The following is a 22,030-nucleotide window of genomic DNA, read 5'->3' as shown; positions in this document are numbered from 1 at the left end:
GCCAGCCACTGGGCCGTGACTGAGCTGTCTTTGTCCTGCATGTCTGTGGCAACCAGTCCTCTCGACTAGACTTCTTCAGTCTCTAAAACAGACACCCCGTTCACACATCCCAGAGTCTGTTCCTGTGGGAATCTGTCCATTCCTTCCTCCAGGTCAATGACAGAGGTTAGCTCAGGGTTTGGGGATGTGAGTACTTTCCTGTATTCTCAAAATCTCCCAAAGCAGGGGAGAAACCAAGATGGTGGCATAGGTAAACACTGGAAATTGATGCCTCCCACAACAACTTCAAAAATATAACGAAAAGACAAAACGGACATCATCTAGAACTACAGGAAGGCTGGCTGAGAGGAAATTCTACAACTAGAAGGAAAGAGAAAGGCACACTGAGACCCAGAGGAGCTGCAGAAGTAAAGTGCAGAGGTATGGAGGCTCGAGCGAGCGCGGAAAGGGGCTGGCACCTGAGGACGCGGCTGTCTTTTTGAATCGGGAGGGAGTCACAAGCTCCCGACTGCTCTGAACTCCAGGTCCGGGAAGTCTCTGGGGACCCAGGACTCATACGGGGAGAAACTGGACTGTCTGGCAGCGGGCAGAACTTGGAACTTGAGGGCGGCTTTCCCTCAGAGGTGCTTGCAGCAATTGCCGGGACACTGAGACGCGGGGCCCCTTAGGGCAGGGCTGAGGATCAGCCATAGCTGCTTGCTCCGCCCTTTGACTCCCTGAGACCCCGCCCCACCCAGGCTGTGGCAGAGGCTTTTGCATATGGATGCCCTGGCCCTTTGCAATCTGAAAATTACCTAACAAATTGCAGCTGGGCCAGACAGACCCAGAACTTCCAAGAGAAGGCCCAAGGCCCCACAGCAGCTTGCATTGCTTCACAGCTGGGCCTCATCTGGGCACCTCCAATCCCCCAAAAAGGAAGGGGAACCTGCAGGTCTCTTCGTAGCTCCTGCTGGGTAACCTCAGGCAGAGGCTAAATTAGCACCTCCTTAGATCCAAGAGCCAGTGTACCCAGTGGTCAGAGTGGGACCATCCAGATTACAACTCCTCAGATCCATAAGGGACACACTCAGGGGGCAGACTCAGTGAGCACCAAAGCCCCACTGTAGCAAGTCTTGCCCCAGAAGGGTGTCTTCAGCACAGAAGTTCTCCCACTGCAGACTCAGCTGATTCTCACAGCCAATTGGCCTGGAGGTCAATTCCTCCCAGTGATACCTACAACAATCAAGGCATAACTACAACAAGACTGTGCACAAAGCCCACAAGGGGGTGCACCAAGAGTGTCCACCTCAGGTAACTGGGGAGGCTGAGCCACTGGGCCCTATAGGACACCTAGCACACAAAACCACTCTACCAACACAGGGAAGCATAAAAAATGTGGAGACAAAGAAACAGGTCACAAATGACAAAAATGGAGGAAAGCAAATGACTGGATATAGAGTTCAAAACCACATTTATAAGGTTTATCAAGAATTTTCTGGAAACTGCTGATAAATTTAGAGAGACCCTGGAGGATATGAAAAAAAGACCAACTAGAAATTAAGCATACACTGACTGAAATAAAGAATAATATACAGAGATCCAACAGCAGACAAGAGGATCCCAAGAATCAAGTCAAAGATTTGAAATATGAAGAAACAAAAAATACCCAACCAAAAAAGGAAAAAGAAAAAAGAATCCAAAAATATGAAGAAGATAGTGTAAGGAGCCTCTGGGACAACTTCAAGTGTACCAACATCAGATTATAGGGGTGCCAGAAGAAGAGAGAGGGCAAGATATTGAAAACCTATTTGAAGAAATAATGACAGAAAACTTCCTCTACCTGGTGAAAGAAATAGACTTACAAGTCCAGGAAGCGCAGAGAACCCCAAACAAAAGGAATCCAAAGAGGACCACACCAAGACACATCATAATTAAAATGCCAAGAGCAAAAGACAAAGAGAGAATCTTAAAAGCAGCAAGAGAAAAAAAGTCAGTTACCTACAAGGGAGTACCCATACGACTGTCAGCTGATTTCTCAACAGAAACCATGCAGGCCAGAAGAGAGTGGCAAGAAATATTCAAAGTGATGAATAGCAAGAACCTACAACCAAGATTACTTTATCCAGCAAAGCTATCATTCAGAATTGAAGGTCAGATAAAGAGCTTCACAGATAAGAAAAAGCTAAAGGAGTTCATCACCACCAAACCAGCATTATATGAAATGCTGAAAGGTATTCTTTAAGAAGAGGAAGAAGAAAAAGGAACTCTTACCATTTGCCATGGCATGGATGGAACTGGAGAGCATTATGCTAAGGGAAATAAGCCAGTCAGAGGAGGATAAATACCACATGATCTCACTCACTTGTGGAATATAATAAACAACATAAACTGATGAACAAGGACTGATCCAGAGACGGAGAGGCATTGATTGGACTGTCGGGCCTTGGAGGAATGTAGGGGAGGATGGGGGTAAGAGGGAAAGATCAACCAAAGGACTTATATGCAAGCATATAGGCCTAACCAATGGACAAGGACAACGGGGGGTGAGGGCATGAGCGGGGGGGTAAGAGGCTAACGTGGGGATAAGGGCACACATGTAATATCTTAATAAAAAATCTCCCAAAGCAAACTGTACTGCTTTTCTAATTAAACTTTTACTTTGAGATCATTGTAGATTCACATGTACTTATAAGAAAAAATAGAGAGCCCGTTACCTTCATCCAGTTTGCCCCAGTTGGTAACATCTTGCAAAACTATGGTGCAATATCACAACCAGAACACTGATAAAAGTCAAGATATAAAATATTTCCATCATAAGGATGCCTCATGTTGCCCTTGTATATGCACACCCATTTCCCTCCTACCTCACCAGCTCCTGAACCCCTGGCAACCACTAATCTGTTCTCCATAGCTATAATTTTATCATTTGATGAATGTTATATAGGACAACTGGATATCCACATGCAAAATAATGAGCCCAGAACCCTACCTCACACCATATAAAAACATTATAAAAATTAACTCAAAATAGATTTTAAAAAATCTAAATGTAAGAGATCAATTATGAATCTGTAAGAGACAACATAGATTCACATGTACTTTGTAAACTTAGATTATGCAATGGTTTCTTAGAAATGACCATATGACCTAGAAAACAAGCAACCTTAGAGAATTGAGATCACTGAAATTAAAAAATTTTTGTCAAAGGACATTAGGAAGTGAAAAGGCCCCTGGCCAGTGTGGCTCAGTTAGTTAGAGCATTGTCCTATGCACCAGAAGGTGGTGGGTTCCATTCCCAGGTAAGAAATAATAAAGTGAGCCCTGGACAGTTGCTCAATGGTTAGAAGGACTGAAGGGTCATAGGTTTGATTCCCAGTCAAGGGCACATACCCAGGTTACAGGTTCGATCCCCTGAGCCCCAACTGGGGCTCATGCAAGAGGCAACCAATCCATGTGTCTCTCTTAATGTCAATGTTTCCCTCTATCTCTCCCTCTCTCTCTATTTCTCTCTCTCCCTCCCTCCTTTCCACTCTCTCTGAAAATCAGTAGAAAAAATATCCTTGGGTGAGAATTTTTTTAAAAAAGTGAAAAGGATTTTAAAAAAATGAAAGTGAAAAATATTTTTTTTAAAAAAGTGAAAAGGCAACCCACAGAATAGGAGAAAATATTTTCAATTATTTTCTGATATAGTATCCAGAATACATAACACAAACCTAACAATAAAAAAAAGACAGTCCAATTAAAATATACACAGTGGGTTGAATAGACATATCTCCAAAGATGATATACAAATAGCCAATAAGCATATGAAAAGATGCTCAATATCATTAGTCATTAGGGAAATGCAAATCAAAACCACAGTGAGATACCACTTCACACCCACAAGGATGGCTAGTAGCAAAATGACAGACACTAAGTATTGGAGAGGATACGGAGAGATCCAAACCCTCATGTCTTGCTAACAGGAATATAAAAAATAAAATGGTGCAGTTTTCCACTGTGGTGAGAAAGTTGCCATACGACCCAGCATTCCTAGGTACATACCCAAGAGAAATTAAAATAAAAACATTAAGCTAATGTCCAGCTGGTGTCTTGGTGGTTGAGCATCAACCCATGAACCAGGAGGTCACAGTTCGATTCCTGGTCAGGGTACATGCCCTCATTTCAGGCTCGATCCCCAGGAGGGTGCGTGCAGGAGGAGCCAATCAATGATTCTCTCATCATTGATGTTTCTCTCTCTCTCTTCCTCTCTGAAATCAATAAAAAAATTTTTTAAAAACAACAAAAAAATCACTCGGCTAAGTGAAAGAAGCCAGACACAGAAGACCCACATGCATGAAATGTGCAGAATAGGAAAAGTCAGAAAGTAGGTTAGTTGTTTCCAGGGATGGGGAAGACGGGGAGAAGGAGTGACTGCTTGGTAGATACAGGGTTTCTTTGGGGGTGACTAAAAAGGTCTAGAATTAGATAGTGGTAAATATACTGAAAACCACTGAATAATATACTTTAAAAAGGTATGTTTTAGCCCTGGCTATTGTGGCTCAGTTGGTTAGAGCATCATCTCATGCACCGAAAGGTCACGGGTTTGACTCCTGATCAGGGCACATACCCAGGTTGTGGATGCAATCGCTGGTCAGGACTTGTATGGGAGGCAACCCACCAATGTTTCTTACATTGATGTTTCTCTCTCTCTCCCTCTTCCTTCTGCTCTAAAATCAATAAAATAAATAAATAAAAGTATATTTTATGGTATGTGAATGGCATCTCAGTTTTAAAAATTCAATTCACATACAACTTTATGCTATTTAAAGTGAGACCCGCCTGAAACAGATGCTGAAACCATTTCTGGTCCCTCATCCAGAGGCTCTGCTGTCCTTGGCAGAGGGAAGAGAGACTTGGAAATGGCCCCCATCCCACAGGGACTCAGAGGTAGGAAATAAGTCACTCCTTCATGAGGGGAAATCATTATCAATAAGATAGTGGCCACTTTAGAGTTTCACAAATAACATTTATTGATTACATTTATAACAGAATCTCACCCGCATTCACAGCAACTCTGTACAACCAAGAATCCCCCCATGAGAAATAACTTGGATTGAGTCTTGGGTGTGAATTATGTGATCTGTGAAAAGAGTGGCTATCACAGACTCCTCCTGATTTAACAACTTTCATTAAAAACCTTGATTATGATTGACATTTTTGTTGATGTTCTTGATACTAGCTGAAGATTCCAGCTTCAAACGCCCCAGAAATGGCTGAAAAGCAGAGAGAAAGACAGTTACTAGGAACATCCTCCAGCTGAGCCCACATTGCCTTTGCAGGGCCTGTCAGGAAGCCTCCGTGAGGAGGAGAGTGCAGGGTACCCCACAATGGAGGGAGATGCCATCCAGGTGCCCAGTGCACTTAGTCCTGAGGAGCCCAGGCAGGAGAGGGGTGCAGTGAGGCGACGTCAGGGTGCAATCTTAGCTGGCTCACTTTTAGCTATGGGACCTCCGGCAAGTCACGCAACCCCTCAGAGCCCGCTCTGTCCTCCTGGAACAAGGACAGAGTCCCAGCCTTGCAGAACCAGAAAAGGAACGGAATGGAATGAAAGCTACAGCAGGTCTGATCAAGAAGACAAGCGCCCGACTTAGTCACTGTTCCTTGGGGCTCCCTGTTAGGAAGGTTCTGAGCGCGCCCGCCCTCCCGAGGCCTCTCCAATTCTAGCAAGTGTCTGCCAGGCCAACTGATGGGCAGCCAGTGGCTTCTCCTCAGATAAGCTAGTTGTGTAGTTTGGGGTATCTCACAGGGCATCCCACATACACCCCAGCCAGGTAGGATCTCTCTCCTAAACAGCTGCTTGGTGCCTGCACCTCTGCCCTAAGAGCCTGCCTCAAACGCAAATACCTGTAAAGGCATCAGCAATTTTCCTTTGAGCCTACCCTGGCCATCTACTTAACAGTCAAGCTTCTTTCTTTGCTCTTCCCAGAGTGGGTACAGAGCAGTCCAACTAAATTTGACATTGAGTTGGCAAGCATAAAAAGAAAGATGAATCTTCATGAAAAGCAAAGGAAAATCTCACAGCGCTGACCTACTCATGTTTACAGGTCATTCCAAGTTGACGAACCCCTGCCCGGGCCCCTTCCTGGGAGCACATGCCCTGAGAGGCTGAGCTCCAGGTCACTTGTAAGTGAATGTGCATTACAGAGCTGTTTATCATCCCAGGGAGTCCAACGCTAGGATAGACAAGTGGGACACAGGGGAAAGGGACTCCCACTTCCGGCCATGGGAGAATGACAAAGACAAAGCTAACCTGCCACAAACTACTAGAAAAATGGGGAAATGACACCTACAACTGTTTTTGGGTGCTGGACATTTTCTAGAATATTCCTCTTACTTACATGGGCAAGACAGAAAATTACAAAGCAAACAAGTCAATACATGTAAATTAGAATTATATACATTTACATATTAATATGTATTTGCATGTCTATATACATAGAAGTGTGATAAAAAGGAATTGGACTGGATGGGGTAATGGTTAGGAAACAATGGGTGAACTGGGGCAGAGGCTGCAGGGGGATTTGGAGGAAGAAGGCTTTTCAGAGGAGACTAAAGGAAGAAGCTGGGTAAGGGGAGGCATCCCTTGAACCCTAGAGTCACCCTGGAGGCGGGACTAAGCAGGATTCCAGGTGAGAAATGTGGGGCCTGGTGGAGGCTGGTGGGGTCCAGATTGGTTAAGAGCTTTCCAACATGCAGCCTCGATGACTGAGGCAGCAGGTCCCACCCCAAAAGTGTACTCAAACCCCAGAGGGTTAGCTGGGCGAGCTCTAAGATCCACTTTCAACCCTGACATGATGAAAATGTATGGGAAATAGAACCGGAGGTTTTTGGGGGGGCAGGAGGATTTTAGAACTTGGGACAGAAAAGAGGTGAAGAAAGGTGGGAGGCCCAAAGTATCCCGGTCCCAACCATCAGCTCTATCATATCTGATTGCTTTCCCACTAAGCAATGGAATGAGAGAGAAGACACCTGCTTTGGGTATGACGAAGACTCTGGACTTGATAACGCGTAACACTAACCATGGCCACACCCATTTCTCTCTTTTTTGCTGAACTACAACCAAGTTCTCCCACATCTTTGACTCAATTACACCCCAGCAGCACCTCTGTCCCCACAAGCCTGCTTACCGAATGAACGAGAAAGCCCTCAAGACAGCCTGGAGGAAGGCCAGAAAGCTGAGGCAGAGAGGCAGGAAGGAGGGCTGGGGGATCACTCTCCTCTCCGGGACCAGCTGCCCTTCCTGGTGAAGGGCCTGGAGCTGCAGCCACTTGAGGAGGAGGTGTCTGCTGCAGCAGATCCGCCAGCGGTGGTGCCAGGAGTGTGAGTCCAGGGGGGATTCTAGGCAGAGAAAGCGAGTCAGGCCCAGCCTGGGTGTGGGGACAGGCCCATCCTAAGTTTGTACACTGCACACCAGACAACCTCCAGAACCCAGGGCAGGAAGCCAAGTGACCCAACAAGACGGGTCACAGCCCCAGGGTGTGGACACTGAGCCAACATTCATCAAGATGAAGAGGGCTGTTTACTTATTTCCATGGTGATCATGGGGCCTCCTGGCTGTTTTTGAGTTTTTATCTTTTAGAGCTGGGTATGGAAACATTTATAGATGAAAGGATATGGAATTTAGTTGAGATCTTTTTATTCATTCATTCATTCATTCATTCATTGAAGAATAGAGTGGGTGAAGCTCAGATGAAACCAGGTTGGCGAGGAGCTGATGGTTGGAACTGAGTGATGAAACATGGGACTTATCTGGGTACTTGAAATTCCCCATAAAACAAAGTTAACAGCAATCACAACCACCAGTGGGACTCCTGTGCTCCCATCTCCTTGACCCTCTCAGGTTTCTAGACACCTACTTTGTAAATACGCGCCCTCCTGATAGTACAATTCATGTATTTACTATACTACTAATGCATTACTATAAAAATTCTAAGCAAAAGCAGAGAGAAGAAAAGCACATGAGCCCCCTCTTTACAAGGAAAATACAACATGAGAAATACAGATTCTCTCTTTAAATAGAAATCAGTCCTGGCCAGTGTTTCCAAGTTGTTAGAGCATCGGCCCACACACCAAAGGGTCTTGGATTCGATTCCCGGTCAAGTGCACGTACCTGGGTTGCAGGGGGCAGTGTGGGAGGCAACCAATTGATGTGTCTCTCTCACATCCATCTCTCTCTCCCCCCCATTCCCTTCCTCCCTTCCATTCTCTAAAAAAAATCAAGTTCCTCTGTATGAAGCTCTCAAAGGGATACATGCTAATTCTCCTTGTACAGTGAGACTGCCCTCTCCATCCTCTCCAGTGAACACCTCTGGCTTGAATGGGTTTGAGGGCTTGAAAAATTATTAACTGCCTGAACTATAAAACAATGGTTGGAGTAAAAATTAATACTGTTTTTGATGTTGTTTTTAATCCTCACCCAAGGATATTTTTCCTATCGATTTCTAGAGAGTGGGAAGGAGGAGGAAGTGGGGAAAGAGAAACACTGATCTAAGACAGATACATCGATTGGTTGCCTCCCTACCTGAGCTGGGGAACCTGCAACCAAGGTACATTAATCAGGAATCAAACCCACGACCCTTTGGTCTGTGGGCTGACATTCTAACCACTGAGAAAAACTGGCCAGGGCTAATACTGTTTTTTATCAATGTTGACATATATGATTCAACAATAAACTGCGTGTTTAGATTTACTTAAAGATGCAGAGTATTATTCAAAGTCAAAAACAACCAATAAAAATAAACCTATAAATGTGTGTGATTATACAATTAGAATAGCAGTGTGGCCCTAGCTGGTTTGGCTCAGTGGATAGAGCATTGGCCCGCAAACTGAAGGGTCCGGGTTCAATTCTGGGCAAAGGCACATACCTCAGGTTGCAGGCTCAATCCCTGGCCCTAGTTGGGGTGCGTGCGGGAGGCAACCAATTAATATGTGCTCTCACACTGATGTTTCTCCCCCTTCCTTCCACTCTCTCTAAAAATCAGTGGGGAAAAAAATCCTCAGGTGAGGATTAACAAAAAAGCAAAAGCCCTGTTAGGATACAGATAAGGGCTGGGCAGTGTATGTCTGAGTTGACAGTCACTGGTAACCCATGAGGGCAGGGAGGAGGGTAGGTAAGGGCCCTACAAAGAGAAATTGGGGTGGGGGTGCATAATGAACAAAACAGAAAGCAAAACATTGGCTCTAGTTTCAGATACAAAAGCTAAAAATCACTTTATTTAAAAAACTCTATACCAGTAGAATAGTAGGACAAACTGCTGCTCTTTTTTTGTTGTTAATCCTTACCCGAGGATATTTTTCCATTGATTTTTAGAGTGGAAGGGATGGGGAGAAATATCAACGTGAGACAGCGATTGGTTGACAACTGCACGTGCAACCCAGGTAGGTGCCCTTGAATGGGAATCGAACCTGTGACCTTTAGGTGCGCAGGTCAACACTCTCACCACTGAGCAATGCTGGCCAGGGCCAGGGCTTTTGCTTTTAAATTTGTATGGGCTTGCTTTTGTTTTTCTATGTCACAATGTTTTTTCTCTGGGGGAGGGGGTCCATTTCATTGTCCCCAACAACTGCATTCTCTAGGTGGCCAGTGCCACATTTCCAATACACCCCCACTGATGTCCATTCTCCCAAAATATTGCTTCCAATATTTTGCCCTGGAAATCACTGCTGCAGACGGGTGCATGTGGGAGCGTCTACAAACATGATCGGATGTGGTCTTGCTGGATTAAGGGTTATGCATAGTATGAAATTTGACAGACACCTCCAAATTGCCCCCCTGGCAAAGGCTGTGATAATTTACACTTCTCCTAATTGTGTTACTTTTATAATCAGGAAAAAATATGAATCTTTTGCAACATGAAGAGATGGGCATGCTGAGTAGTGGCCCTTCACTTCCCAAGCATGCTCCCCCCCAGTTTCTCTTGGGCTCTGAGAGGGCTGCTCAAACTACTCGCCCATCACAGGAACCCTGGCATCGGGCATCTAACCTCCTACCGCGCTATCCACCCATTTCCTCCTGTGTTTACAGATTCCATCAAGGTGTGCTCACTTCTCAGAGCCTGGCTACAGCATGCCAAGGGGAGGACATGGTACAAGCTCACAAAACATGTCCACTCCTTTGCTCACGTGCAATGCGGAGAAAACAGACGTGCTGGACATCAGCACCAGAAAGGGTCTTCAAGAGCAAATCCAACCCACTCATTTGAGAGACAATGGATATAGCGGTCAGGGTGCAGATGCCACCCTTGTATAGTATGAGATGAGTGCATAACTGAATATAGATACGGGGTCACAAATGGATATGTATTTTGTCATGAATATGTACTACTTCATGAACATATGAATATGTATGTACTATGCCATGAATATATGAATGTGTATATTCTAGGTCACAAACATGAATGTATGAAGATACTGTGTATTAAATATATGCATAAATATGGTATCACAAACAGAGAATGTTATGAATATACAAAGTAGAAATGTGTACTATTTTATGAATATATAAACTATCATAAATATATGCATATACAACACACACAGTATGTCATAAATTATAGACAATTAGAGATTTTAAAAAAACCACTTTAAATGCCTTCTAACTCCAGGCTGCAAACTGGTTTCATCTTAAAAACCAATGCTGGCCTAGCCGGCATGGCTCAGTGATTGAGCATTGACTTATGAGCCAGGAGGTCACAGTTCAGTTTCTGGTCAGGGCACATGCACGGATTGTGGGCTCAATTCCCAGTGTAGGGCATGCAGGAGTCAGCGGATCACTGATACTCTCTCATCATTGATGTTTCTATCGCTCTCTCCCTCTCCCTCCCTCTCTGAATTCAATAAAAATAAATTTTTTACAAAATGCTGATAGATGGGTCAAGTCTGAGGCTTCCCTGGGTTCACTGGGAAAAGACGGTGGGTGATTAGTGATGCCTGGCAATAGCGCGGGGGCAGAAGTGCTATGTGTGCCCGTCTGTGGATGCATGCCTGTGTGTTGCAGGCACCTGGGATAAGAGAAGTCTCCCTGTCCCCATCACGATGGTCAGGAGACCCCCCTGCCTTCCCGGGGAGATTTACCTTTAATGCTTTTAAAACTCTGCTGCCTTCTCACCACCTAAAAGAAAAGCATGTCAGCAAACGTGTCCACCCTGGTAATCCATGGGCGGAAAGGGGGATTTGGTCTGGAAACCACACAGAGGCCATGGCCAGCGCAAAACATCAGTGCCCTGGTCTCCTTTTAAAAGGATTCTGGGTCTTAATTCTGGGGACAGTTTACTGCTTGATGGTGGAAACCCAGCAACTGGAATGTGGGTGAAGGCAGAGGGAAGCTCTAATACCGCCCAGGACACCATGGGATAAGGGTGCCAGGGGCTAAGGAGGGCTGGACCTGGCCAACCTGCAGTCACTGCCTTGCAACCCAGAGCCAAACAAAGCAAAGAGCCAAGACAGAAACTCAGAGCAATGGTCCTTCCTTGATACCCTCCCTCCTGCCACCACCCTCCATGCCTGCCAGGGGTGGGGTTAGAAGAACAGGATGCTCAGACAGGCTGAGAGAGCTAGAAGGGGGGGAGGGAGGGAAGAGGTGGTGGAAAGGAGGAGACAAGGTGATAAGGAAGCAAGCAAGGTGGTGTAAGGGGGGAAGGAGAAGAGGAAGAGGAGAAGGTGGCAGTAGAAATGGTGGTAAGGAGGGCAGCAGAGACAGGCACCCTCCTCAGAGAGCAGCATACCCACCCCCACCCCCGCTTCCCAACCACACCCCACCTCTGTGCTGCTCTGCCATGGCTTTCAGAGGACCTTCCCACAGGACGTCAATGGAGGCCTCTGTGAGGAAAGAACCCAGCACCCTCCCCCCTCATCTCTGGGTCCCCCCAAAGGCCCACCCTCTCTCTCTCAGGCTCCTTGCTGTGAGAGCCTCCCTCTTACCTTCTTGCAAGACCTCAGGACCCGGGGCACCCAGTAGGGCATCACAGCCTGATCCCTAGGCACCGGGAGATACCCCCCAGAGTGGTGATCTGGGCAGGGGCACTCCTTGGTGGCTTTGGGGATATCAGTCTGGACCATATTTTGGATCTAACAGAGAGGAAGGGAAGAGGTGGATGGAGCTGTGCCCAAGATAAACTTAGCCTCAGGGACAGCCTGGTGAGCTCCTCTCCACATCCCTCCCACAAGCACACGCCAACACCCCAGCTGAGGGAGTAGGGGTGGGAGGCACAAGCACCTCCATGGTTCCCCTGCCCTCACTACCCACCTGGATGACTGATCCCTAATCCTAACCCTGGATCCTAATGTTTGACCATAATACCTAGTCTAAACTTAGCTAGTGCTAAGATGGTAGGAGAAATGGTGGTAAGGAGGGCAGCAGAAACAGGCACCCTCCTCAGAGAACAGTGGACCCCCCCTTCCCAACCACACCCCACCTCTGTGCTGCTCTGCCATGGCTTTCAGAGGACCCTCCCACAGGACGTCAATGGAGGCCTCTGTGGGGAAAGAACCCAGCACCCTCCCCCCTCATCTCTGAGTCCCCCCAAAGGCCCGCCCTCTCTCTCAGGCTCCTTGCTGTGAGAGCCTCCCTCTTACCTTCTTGCAAGACCTCAGGACCCGGGGCACCCAGTAGGGCATCACAGCCTGATCCCTAGGAACCGGGAGATAGCCCCCAGAGTGGTGACCTGGGCAGGGGCACGCCTTGGTGGCTCTGCGGATATCAGTCTGGACCATCTTTTGGATCTAACAGAGAGGAAGGGAAGATCTGAAGGTGGATGGAGCTGTGCCCCAGACACACTTAGCCTCAGGGACAGAGCCTGGTGAGCTCCTCTCCACATCCCTCCACAAGCACACGCCAGCACCCCAGCTGAGGGAGCAGGTCTCCCCTTCATAACATTCTGGGGCAAGAGGCACCAGCATCTCCATTGTCCCCCTGCCCTCACTACCTACCACTTGTACCTCTGAATGCAGTGGGACTCTGAATGGCGAGTGGTGCAGGGGCAGGACACACAGGTTGGAGCCGAGAGGCCTGGCTCTGTCCTGAGCCTGGTGGCCTCTAGGAACAAGCCCTTGGGCACAACATTCAGCCCCCCTAAGTGTCAGCATTCTCAGCCATAAAGAGGGCTTTGCCAGCATTTTGATAACATTGATCAGAATCTAAAATCACAGTCTTCGATCCAGCGATGGACTCCTGAGACTGCATCCCAGGACTTGTGTACATCTGCAAAATGTGTGCACAGAACACTCATTGCAGCATTGGCTGTTGTGACCGAAGAGCCTGAATGCCCATCAATAAAGAACAGTAAGTGATGAGAGGAGGGGACAGAGGAAATGGAATGGCCTTTGGTAACAAGGTAATGTAGTCTGTCAGACATGATGTGAAGTGGGAAATATAGCACTGTAAGCACATCACTGTACTATCTGCGGTTTTAAAAAGAATGTATGTGTAGTATTGCTTGTACATGAGTTGTGGTGGGCCACATCCAATTCTTCACCCTTTCCCTGCAGCCTCCCCCTTTGCCATGTGACTGCAGTTCCTTCCAGCAGGGACAGGGTAGACCCCACCCCTCAACTTTGTTTAGACCAGGGTTGCCAGCAGAATGAAGAGGGAGAGCCAGATCTGGACCTGGGCTAAAGGATCCTCAGAGGTTTCCAGCTGCTCTTACTCATTTGTCATTGCCATGGGAAGACCATGCCTGAGCAAGCCCATCAGCCTCAAGATCATTACACATGGGGCTGGGCTGCCCCCCAGACACACACATAACATTGACTGCTCTTTCAAGCCAGGAGTTGGGTGACTTATTACACATCACTAGTGAAAGAATATGCCAGCTTAGGTAGCAAGATGTTAGTAAAGGAAGGGGGCGAGGGAATCAGACGTTATTATGCATAATCAACTAGAGAGCATAGGCTTGCTTCCCTGGGAAGTTACAGCTTCATACACTCCCCAGGGAACAGGCTAGAACAGTAAAGGGGCGGTAAGCACGTGTGCAGTAGGAGCCAAGATGGTGAGCATAGCCTGTCAGTCTAGCCCGGGAAAATAATACACTGGTTAAGAGTTGGTCCCATTGAGCCCAGTAATGCGCACTAGCCCCGTTCGTTTGCGCATCCTCTCTCCATAGTAACCAGGTGGCCCTAGAAGCCCCAGGGACTCCAAATGCAGGCTCCCAAGTGGGAGCCTGGGTCCAGCAGCATAGCAACGGTAGTAGCTGGGAATGGCGCTAAGCTAACTGGATGGGACTGAGACTGCTGACACCAGACCAATGGCACAGAATCCTTGGACACTTGCCTTCGTTTTGGCCTTGAAGAAGAAGAGGCTGGACTTTTTCCATGGCAGGAGGGTCGGAAATGGGACACTGGGGACCCAGGGGCACTCTTTTGGTTTTGCATCTGGTGCCACAAATTACCACGTCACACCCTCCCATACGTGGGTCTCTTGAATGTCTTCCTAGAGACCCCGTCAAACATAGCAGATACACACAGAAAATCTCCAGGACACACAGCAAGCCTTGGGGTAGGGACTGGGCAACAGGAAAGGGGGCGGAGGCATGCTCCTTTGTACTGCTGGAATTCCCAACCATGCGCACGTCACACATTACAGAAAATAATAAAAACTACTTTTGAGTGATCCTGTTGACTTCCCAAAGCTGCCAGGAGCACCAGACAACCTGTATGAGATGTGCTGCAAAGCACAGATGACTCTACAGAGGAAGGGCTGAGGGGATCTGAGGGCTTAGGCAAAGGAGAAGACCTAACAAGGCCTGGGGCACTCAGGACCCTCCCCAACCTCTGCACCTCTTGCCACCATGGCATGGACACCCCACCCCCTTGCCTGTGACCCCTTTGCTTGGCAGGATGAGGACACCCTGGCCAGTTCTACCCAGTCTACTAACCACTTGCTGAGTGCATGCTCCCTGGCAGGTGCTGCACTAGCAGCACATGGAACCCCATCCTGTCCACTGGAGGTCACTACACCACACCATCCATAGGAAACATAGGAAATAATAAATGCCGGGAGGACGGGGAACAGGAGCTAGGAAAGCATTCCAAGCCAGAGGAGGCTTTCCAAGACAGTCACTGAACCAGGTCCCAGGGGCTGGCTAGTGGAGAAAGCAGCATAAGAGCACGAGCCTATTTGACAGCCCTCAAGGGTGTGGGTAACGGAACTAACTTCACGGGCACACCTTACAGTTTGTCCATGCAGCAATCACTTCCTCCCTCTTATTAAGAGAACCCAATGCCCTAGCCCCGTGGTCGGCAAACTGTGGCTCGCGAGTCACATGCGGCTCTTTGGCCCCTGAGTGTGGCCCTTCCTAAGCCTTAGGAGTACCCTAATTAAGTTAATAACAATGTACCTATCGATATAGTTTAAGTTTAAAAAATTTGGCTCTCAAAAGAAATTTCAATCGTTGTACTGTTGATATTTGGCTTTGTTGATTAATGAGTTTGCCAACCACTGCCCTAGCCAGTTTGGCTCAGTGGATAGAACATCAGCCTGCAGAATAGAGTCCCAGGTTCAATTCTGGTCAAGGGCACGTACCTTGGTTGCAAGCTTGATCCCCACCCCGATCAGGGTGCATGCAGAAGGCAACCAATCAATGTGTCTCTCTCACATCGATGTTTCTCTCTCTCCCCCCTCCACTCTAAAAATCAATGGGAAAATATCCTCAGGTGAGGATTAACCAAAAAAAACACCCATTCATATAATTCTGATTATATGAATCAGAACTTAGGACTCTGAGAAGTGACTGGTCCCCTGAAGTTTACCCCGGACCCAGATAAAGAACCCCGGGTTCAAGTCACCTACCTGCTTTTGGGGCCTCAGGGACAGAGGCACCCAGTAAGGTAGTGCTGCCTCAGCCCTGGGCACCGGTAGGCGGCCCCCAAACCTGGACTGGGACTCACAGCAGAGGGGCTCTCGGTGAACAGCACTGGGGACAGGACACATCTGAGCAAGACCAGAAAAGACAATCGAATGTGATGCTGCATTTGTAACGTAGGCCAAGGAACTCTCTGGAAGAGTAAGTCAATGCTCAGAGAGAGCCAGGGTTGAGGCAAGATGTCCAAGGGCAGGGGCAGGCCTCATCTCCTACTGCAGCTCAGAAAGAGGCAGGCTACCATGGCTCGCCCTCCTAAGTCGTGTGGCCGGGACAGCCAGAGCCTGCAGAACAGGTGTGCTGGGACTGGTGGCCGCTTCCTGCCGCACTGCCATGAAAATACAACCAACCCTAGTGGAGAGGTGATGGCTCTCTTTCTGATTACACATCAATCTGCACCCAGTGCTTCCACTTGCAAAGGCTCCCACATCCATCCCCTGTGATCCTGCCCCCCACGAGCAGAAGGAGAGGGGAAGTCATCCTCTTCAGGGCAGACGAAGGAGCGGATGCCCAGAGCAGGTACATTAGAGGGCAGCGCGGGTTGTCCCAGGCCTCCCGAATCCCTGCCTCAAAGTGTCATGAGGAACTGGGGGCTGGGGATAGGCAGTGGGTGACACTACACAGAGCTTTGGGGGGCTTGGTGATGGCCCTACACCATGAACCCCTGTGTACAACATACCCTCTCCTGAAGGCTACTTCTGACCCACCTCTCCGCGCTCCCCACCCCACAGGGGTGTGCTGGGTCTGCTCTCCTTACCAAAGGATCTGTGAGGCACACTTCTTTCCCGGGGGTTTGAAATGTGCTCTTCCTAGAAAAAAGAGCATGAGGTTGAGAAAGCTCTGGGCTTTGTGTAAATTGGGTACAGGGGTGCTGGGGTGAGGGCCTGGGCCGCCTTCTTGGAACTGGCTCATATCATTAAACCCCAGGGGTGTAAGGGGTCATCCTTCTAAGCCTAAGAGGGGGTCTGGGTGGTAACAAAAGGTGTGCGTGGGCGCCTGTGCTGTCTGGGGCTCCTGGATGTTGGGTTATTGCGGAACCCTCACTGTGAACCTATGGCTCAGGCACACTCCAGCCGGGCCCTTCGGGGAAGGCAGGACATTCCCACCGGGGAGAGCTTCCCAAGGCTTGGAGCGGCCGAGCACACCTATGACGCTTCTCAGTCCCTCCCCAGCTTGCTTAGAATGCGGAAGGAAAACAGTGTCAAAACCACATTTAATTAAGTTCCTTCCTGCACAAAAACCTGGTACTTGGTCTCTGGGATGACTGTTATTCTTCCTCATTCCCCCCCCCAGCAAATGGTTGAACGCTGGCCATTGGAACCTCCGGCGGCATGAATGGGATGCGTCAGGTGTTTGGTAATATGGAAACTGTAAATGATACAAACGTTTTCTGAGTGTCAGTATTATCCTCATCATTGCTACTTTATCAGAGCAATAACCTGAAAACCAGAAGAGTGATACAAGTGTTTTTGTGTCTATCACCGTAACTATTATTGCTATTTGATTACAACAGCTTCCGGTCATTGTGATCAAGTCACCCGGCTAGTATTGGAAGGCAGAGGAAGTGGGCAGAGCCCTGCATCGCGGCCAAGCACCCCGCTTCCTTGGGGGCCACAACCGGCTCCGTTCACGTGGCTCCCGGGGGCTGGAGCCCGGCTCCCCAGGCGGGAAGTTTGGCCCCGCTGCTGGGAGAAGAGCCAGCACCCAGAAAAGCCGAGCGGGAGACGAGGCTAACACCCTGGGCCGCAGCGCCTGCCTGAGCACCGGGATACGCCCACCTGAGGACCGGCACCGGCTCCTCAGCGAGACAGCAAACTGCCCTGCGCCTACATCCTGTGCTCAGTGCGTCCCCGCCCTGCCTGCGCGACACACGCTACTGCGGGGCGGGGCCGCCCTAGCAGACCCAACGGACGCCGGGGGCTCCGGCGGGGCGGCCGGCTGAGAGCCGCGCTGAGACGGCCGCGGAGGAGGGCGATGCTCACTGAGACGCGGCGACGCAGGCGGAGACGAACACGCGAGGCGCTTCGCAGGCGGTCGGGCTCGCCCTCACACAAGGTCCTCCTCGCACCGCGGACCAAGCCCCTTCTGCCAGCCGTTGTTCTGGGTCCGCCCCCCCCCCTCTGCGCACCCCGCTGATTGGTGCATCTCCAGCCAATTAAGCGCTACCTCCTAGGCACGTGAAGTTATCTGGCGGCTGATTGGTTCCTAGTGGAACTGACCTCAGGGTTGGCGGGTTAACGGATGGGACAGGGTGGTCCTGGATGGAAAGCCCAGCAACCGTCATCGGGATGCCCAGTCACCGTTGCGACGGATGGTCCGCGGGGCGCCCCAGCGGTGAGCGGGGAGGGGGGGGGGGATGGGAGCGGGAGAGGGGCCTGTCCACCGGAAGGAGAGAAGTCGGTGCGACCCTTGCGGGGCCGCGCGGATGCGGCCCAGGGCAGGTTCCAGGGAGCCACGACGCCTCTCGGCATGAGTTTATCACACGCAGCACTTGGCATATAACAGTACTTACTACTTGTATTTGAAGTTGTTCATTGTTCTTCTGGAATTTAGACTTAACTGTGCACCGCATTTCACTCGCTGAATCTGACAACCCTACCGATGGGCTCAAATTGTGGCTTTTAGAGAAATGTGTGTTTCTCGAACGACCTGAGGTTTAAGAGGCCGTGGAATTCAAAGCGGCTGCCGCCCCGAGGGACCAGCTGCCCCTTAGTCTCCCTTCCTCCTCCTTCACTCCTGCACGGGTGCCCGCGCTGGGCAGTTGCTAAAATGAAAACAGGATTATGTCTTCACATTTTCGTAAAACCAAATACTTTCTGCGTCTCTATGTTCCTTTATCACAAACTTCATTTTGCATTGTTTGGAAACGAGTTTTTACCCACTTTTCAGTATTTTCCTGCTGACTTTAATACTCTCAATATCAATATTTGTCCAAACCATCATAAAAGGACTGTAGCCCTGATGGGCAGTGCCCCCCATGTGTTGCACTCTAACCGTGGAGCGAACAGGGGTGCCCCCAGGCACTGCTCAGCTTCTTGGCTCTGCTATTTGACCATCAAGGGCGGGACTGAGCAGGACTGAGCAGTACACACATGAATGCTCTCCTGGCAGCACCCGTGCTGATCGGGCAGTGCCCCTACCGGATTAGCTGCTAAATAGCTCAAACATTACCCCCTGTATCTGTGGTTATAAGTGTCATCACTGGCCTCTTAATAGCTAATGAGAAAATTATCCAGGACTCTCCTCATTAGCCTAGCATTTTATGTGCAGCTAGCTGTCATGTTTCTGTCCACCTTGGAGTGCTCTTGGCTTCCCTGCCATTTCCCTTCTCGGCCCCCTGGAGCATGGCTATAGCATGGAGGACAGGCTCATGACCCTCGCAAGCTCTGGTCCTTACCACTGAGACGCTGTCTTGCCCTTTCATGTTAAGAACAGCCCGTCACTGTTTTAGCCATCCCCACCAAGAATGGCTAAAATTAAAAGCACTGAAGATACCAAGTTTTTGAGGATGTGGCAGGTGGGACCCACATACATTGCTCATGAAATAGATACAACTGTGCTGGCAAACTGTTTGGCAGTATTATAAAACCTAAACATGAATATGCGATAACCAGCAGTTCCTTGCCCAGTTATACACCCAAGAGAAATGAGAGCATATGTCCACCAGAAGACATGGGCAAAAAACATCCACAGCAATCTTCTGTTAACAGCTCCAAACTGGAAATGACCCCAGTGTTCATAGGAGAAAAGTTTTAAAAAATACTTATGGCCTATTCACATGGAACACAAACACACAATCGCAGCCCCCAACAAAGTAGATGAAGCACACAGAAGCCAGATCCCAAAATGTACATGTGATTCCACCTGTACGATGTTCAAAGCCAGGAAAGCAAATCTACCATGCCAGCTGGTGATCCCAGGGACACCCCACCCACCCGGCTCCACGTGTTCAGAATAACAAGGGCCTGATCCCAATCCTCGCCCTGCCTCCTAGGTCTAGGTCCTCACCTGCCTCCTGGCCTGGCCCACAAGGTGCTCAGCAGACACGCTCTGAATGACTGTCTGAGCAAGAGCAACCTGTGAATTCCTGTGTATATCAGGCAAGTCTCCTAACTTTTCCAAGCCTCAGTTTCAAAGCTAAACTAGTAACAACCATAGAACCGATCCCACAGGAAGTTTGAGAAGATCGGGTAAGACAGAGCATGAAAGGTGCTGGAGAGCCAGGCACATGAACCATCGGTACCTGAGTGTATTTCCCCCCATATTTCCCTCTCCTTTCCCACTTCAAGCAAGGGTGGCTCAATGCCACTGTCACAGGAGGGAAGCGGGACTAGAGAAGCCTGTGGTTGCCGAACATTTCTGTGCCAGGCTTTTGTTTCCAAACTTCCCAGGAAAAGGAAGGGGGCAGAGTGAGGGCTGAGTCCCTGAATCACGGTGCAGTTACTGTGCAGTGTGTTCACCAGCCAGGGGTCCCTGCATGAGAGCACGAGGGGGGACTGCATTTAGCCTGCGCTCAGCCTAATTGACCCACCACAGGCGTGGAAGAGGAGTTCTACAAATCTAAATCCTGGATTAAGTTAAAACATGATTTTTAAATAAAATCTAAAAACTATAAGTTTTAAGATTTCATGTTCCTTATCGGGGGACTTCTGAGTCTCTTGGAAGTCAAAGTATCCCTTTCCAGTCAGGCCATGTAGTGGGTCTGGGTTAAGATGCCAGGCGCCACTGATTTGCATTGGTGTGATCTGTGATAATGGCTCCTGTATACAGGATGCTCACTTTCTCACCCATACTGGGGCCTAGGTTATGTGCCCGGTGCCCACTGGTGGACATCATGTGCAATTCTGCTGCCAAACTCTTACCCTTTCCTCCTGGGATCACGGGTTTCATGGTCACCCTTATTCTCCTCGCTTCTCAGTCTGTGACGTTCTAGCGTTCTCTCTTCAGTGAGCTGTGTGACTTCAGCATCTTGGTCTCCCTTCTCTCCTTCACTGTATCCTCCTGCTGTGGGTCACAGAGCCCACTCTCACCCTCCTCCTGCCTGTCATCAGAGCGCTGTGAAAGAGGCACAGCCCAAGCCAGACAGCCAGGCTCGGAGAGTTTGTTCATTTTCAAATGCCTCTGTCACCATCACACCCTCTTCCCCCCACACACACACCTCCACACCAAGCACCCACATCCTAGTGCTTTCCCTGAGATCACCAAAGCGTCCTCGGGGGAAGAGGGGTTCTGAGAAGTGTCTCACTTGCCTGTGGTGCCCAATGGAAGCTTGCCAATCCAACCATGGAACACTGAGAACCGAGAGAAGCGCCTTGGTGACAAGGGGCATTCAGCCAGCCCCTAGCTCCATCCTGCATCCTGGAGGGGCCTGAGAAGAGGACAGGAATTGGGTCTAGGTCCTCGCCTGCCTCCTGGCCTGGTCCACAAGGTGCTCAGCAGGCACGCTCTGAAAGACTCTCTGAACAAGGGTGACCTATGAGTTCCTCCTGTTGCCTGGGCTCCCACGTTGGTATGGCAGCTGCCCTAAGCTTTGTCCAGGCACCTGCGGTCCAATGAGTGGTCACAGTGGCTTTGTGAGGTGGGCTCCAGCACTGAGCCGCCAGCAGGCGGGTCCCCTGAGACAGCGTTGGGGCAAGCGGCGTCAGCTCTTCTCTCTCAGCCCCCCAACCCAGTCCAGCAGTCCACAACTCCTTAGCCAGAGTCCTGTCATTTTCCACATCAACCCTTACCAGAATCCCCACAGCAGCCTGCTGGGGACATCTCCCACCACCTTTTTCACCTGTAGTCCCTTCTCAACTTGACAGCCAGAGCCATCTTCTGAGCCTGACCAGAGGTCTTCAGGGGCTCCCAGGTAGCGCCCTGTTCCTCACAGTGTGGGAAGGCCCAATGGATGCTGTGTGATCTGTGCCTGTGTGAATACAAACACGCATGTGCACATCCCATTTCCAATGACAGTTTCAGGCAAACTGATGGCATTGTGGTGTTACCCAACTCAAGGGGTCCTGCCTGGGGTGTCCTATTCAAGACGTGGTTGTTATTAGGTAGTTTTATTTACTTGCACCAAGTAAAGGAGATTGACACCCAAAGCTCTGTCTCCCCGGAGGGAGGCTTAGCCATGACTTGTATACACTATTTGGTTAATTACACGTTCATTT

At 49.3% G+C, this 22,030-nt stretch overlaps 1 protein-coding gene across 1 annotated transcript; it reads right to left on the bottom strand.

Annotated features, from left to right (window-relative positions):
- Positions 1 to 4,976: 4,976 nt before the first annotated feature.
- Positions 4,977 to 18,020, bottom strand: CUNH16orf95 (chromosome unknown C16orf95 homolog). Its single transcript, XM_036346734.1, is given in 9 exon segments — positions 4,977 to 5,234; positions 7,149 to 7,359; positions 11,095 to 11,131; positions 11,941 to 12,087; positions 12,595 to 12,741; positions 15,806 to 15,946; positions 16,633 to 16,684; positions 17,858 to 17,990; positions 17,993 to 18,020. Coding segments are annotated over 9 exon segments (915 nt in total). The 3' UTR covers positions 4,977 to 5,215.
- Between the last annotated feature and the right edge of the window lie 4,010 nt (positions 18,021 to 22,030).

The sequence above is a fragment of the Myotis myotis genome, unplaced genomic scaffold (genome assembly GCF_014108235.1).
Source record: "Myotis myotis isolate mMyoMyo1 unplaced genomic scaffold, mMyoMyo1.p scaffold_m19_p_19, whole genome shotgun sequence".
NCBI classification, from domain to species: Eukaryota; Metazoa; Chordata; class Mammalia; order Chiroptera; family Vespertilionidae; genus Myotis; species Myotis myotis.
This window is presented reverse-complemented; position numbering and strand designations above follow the sequence as displayed.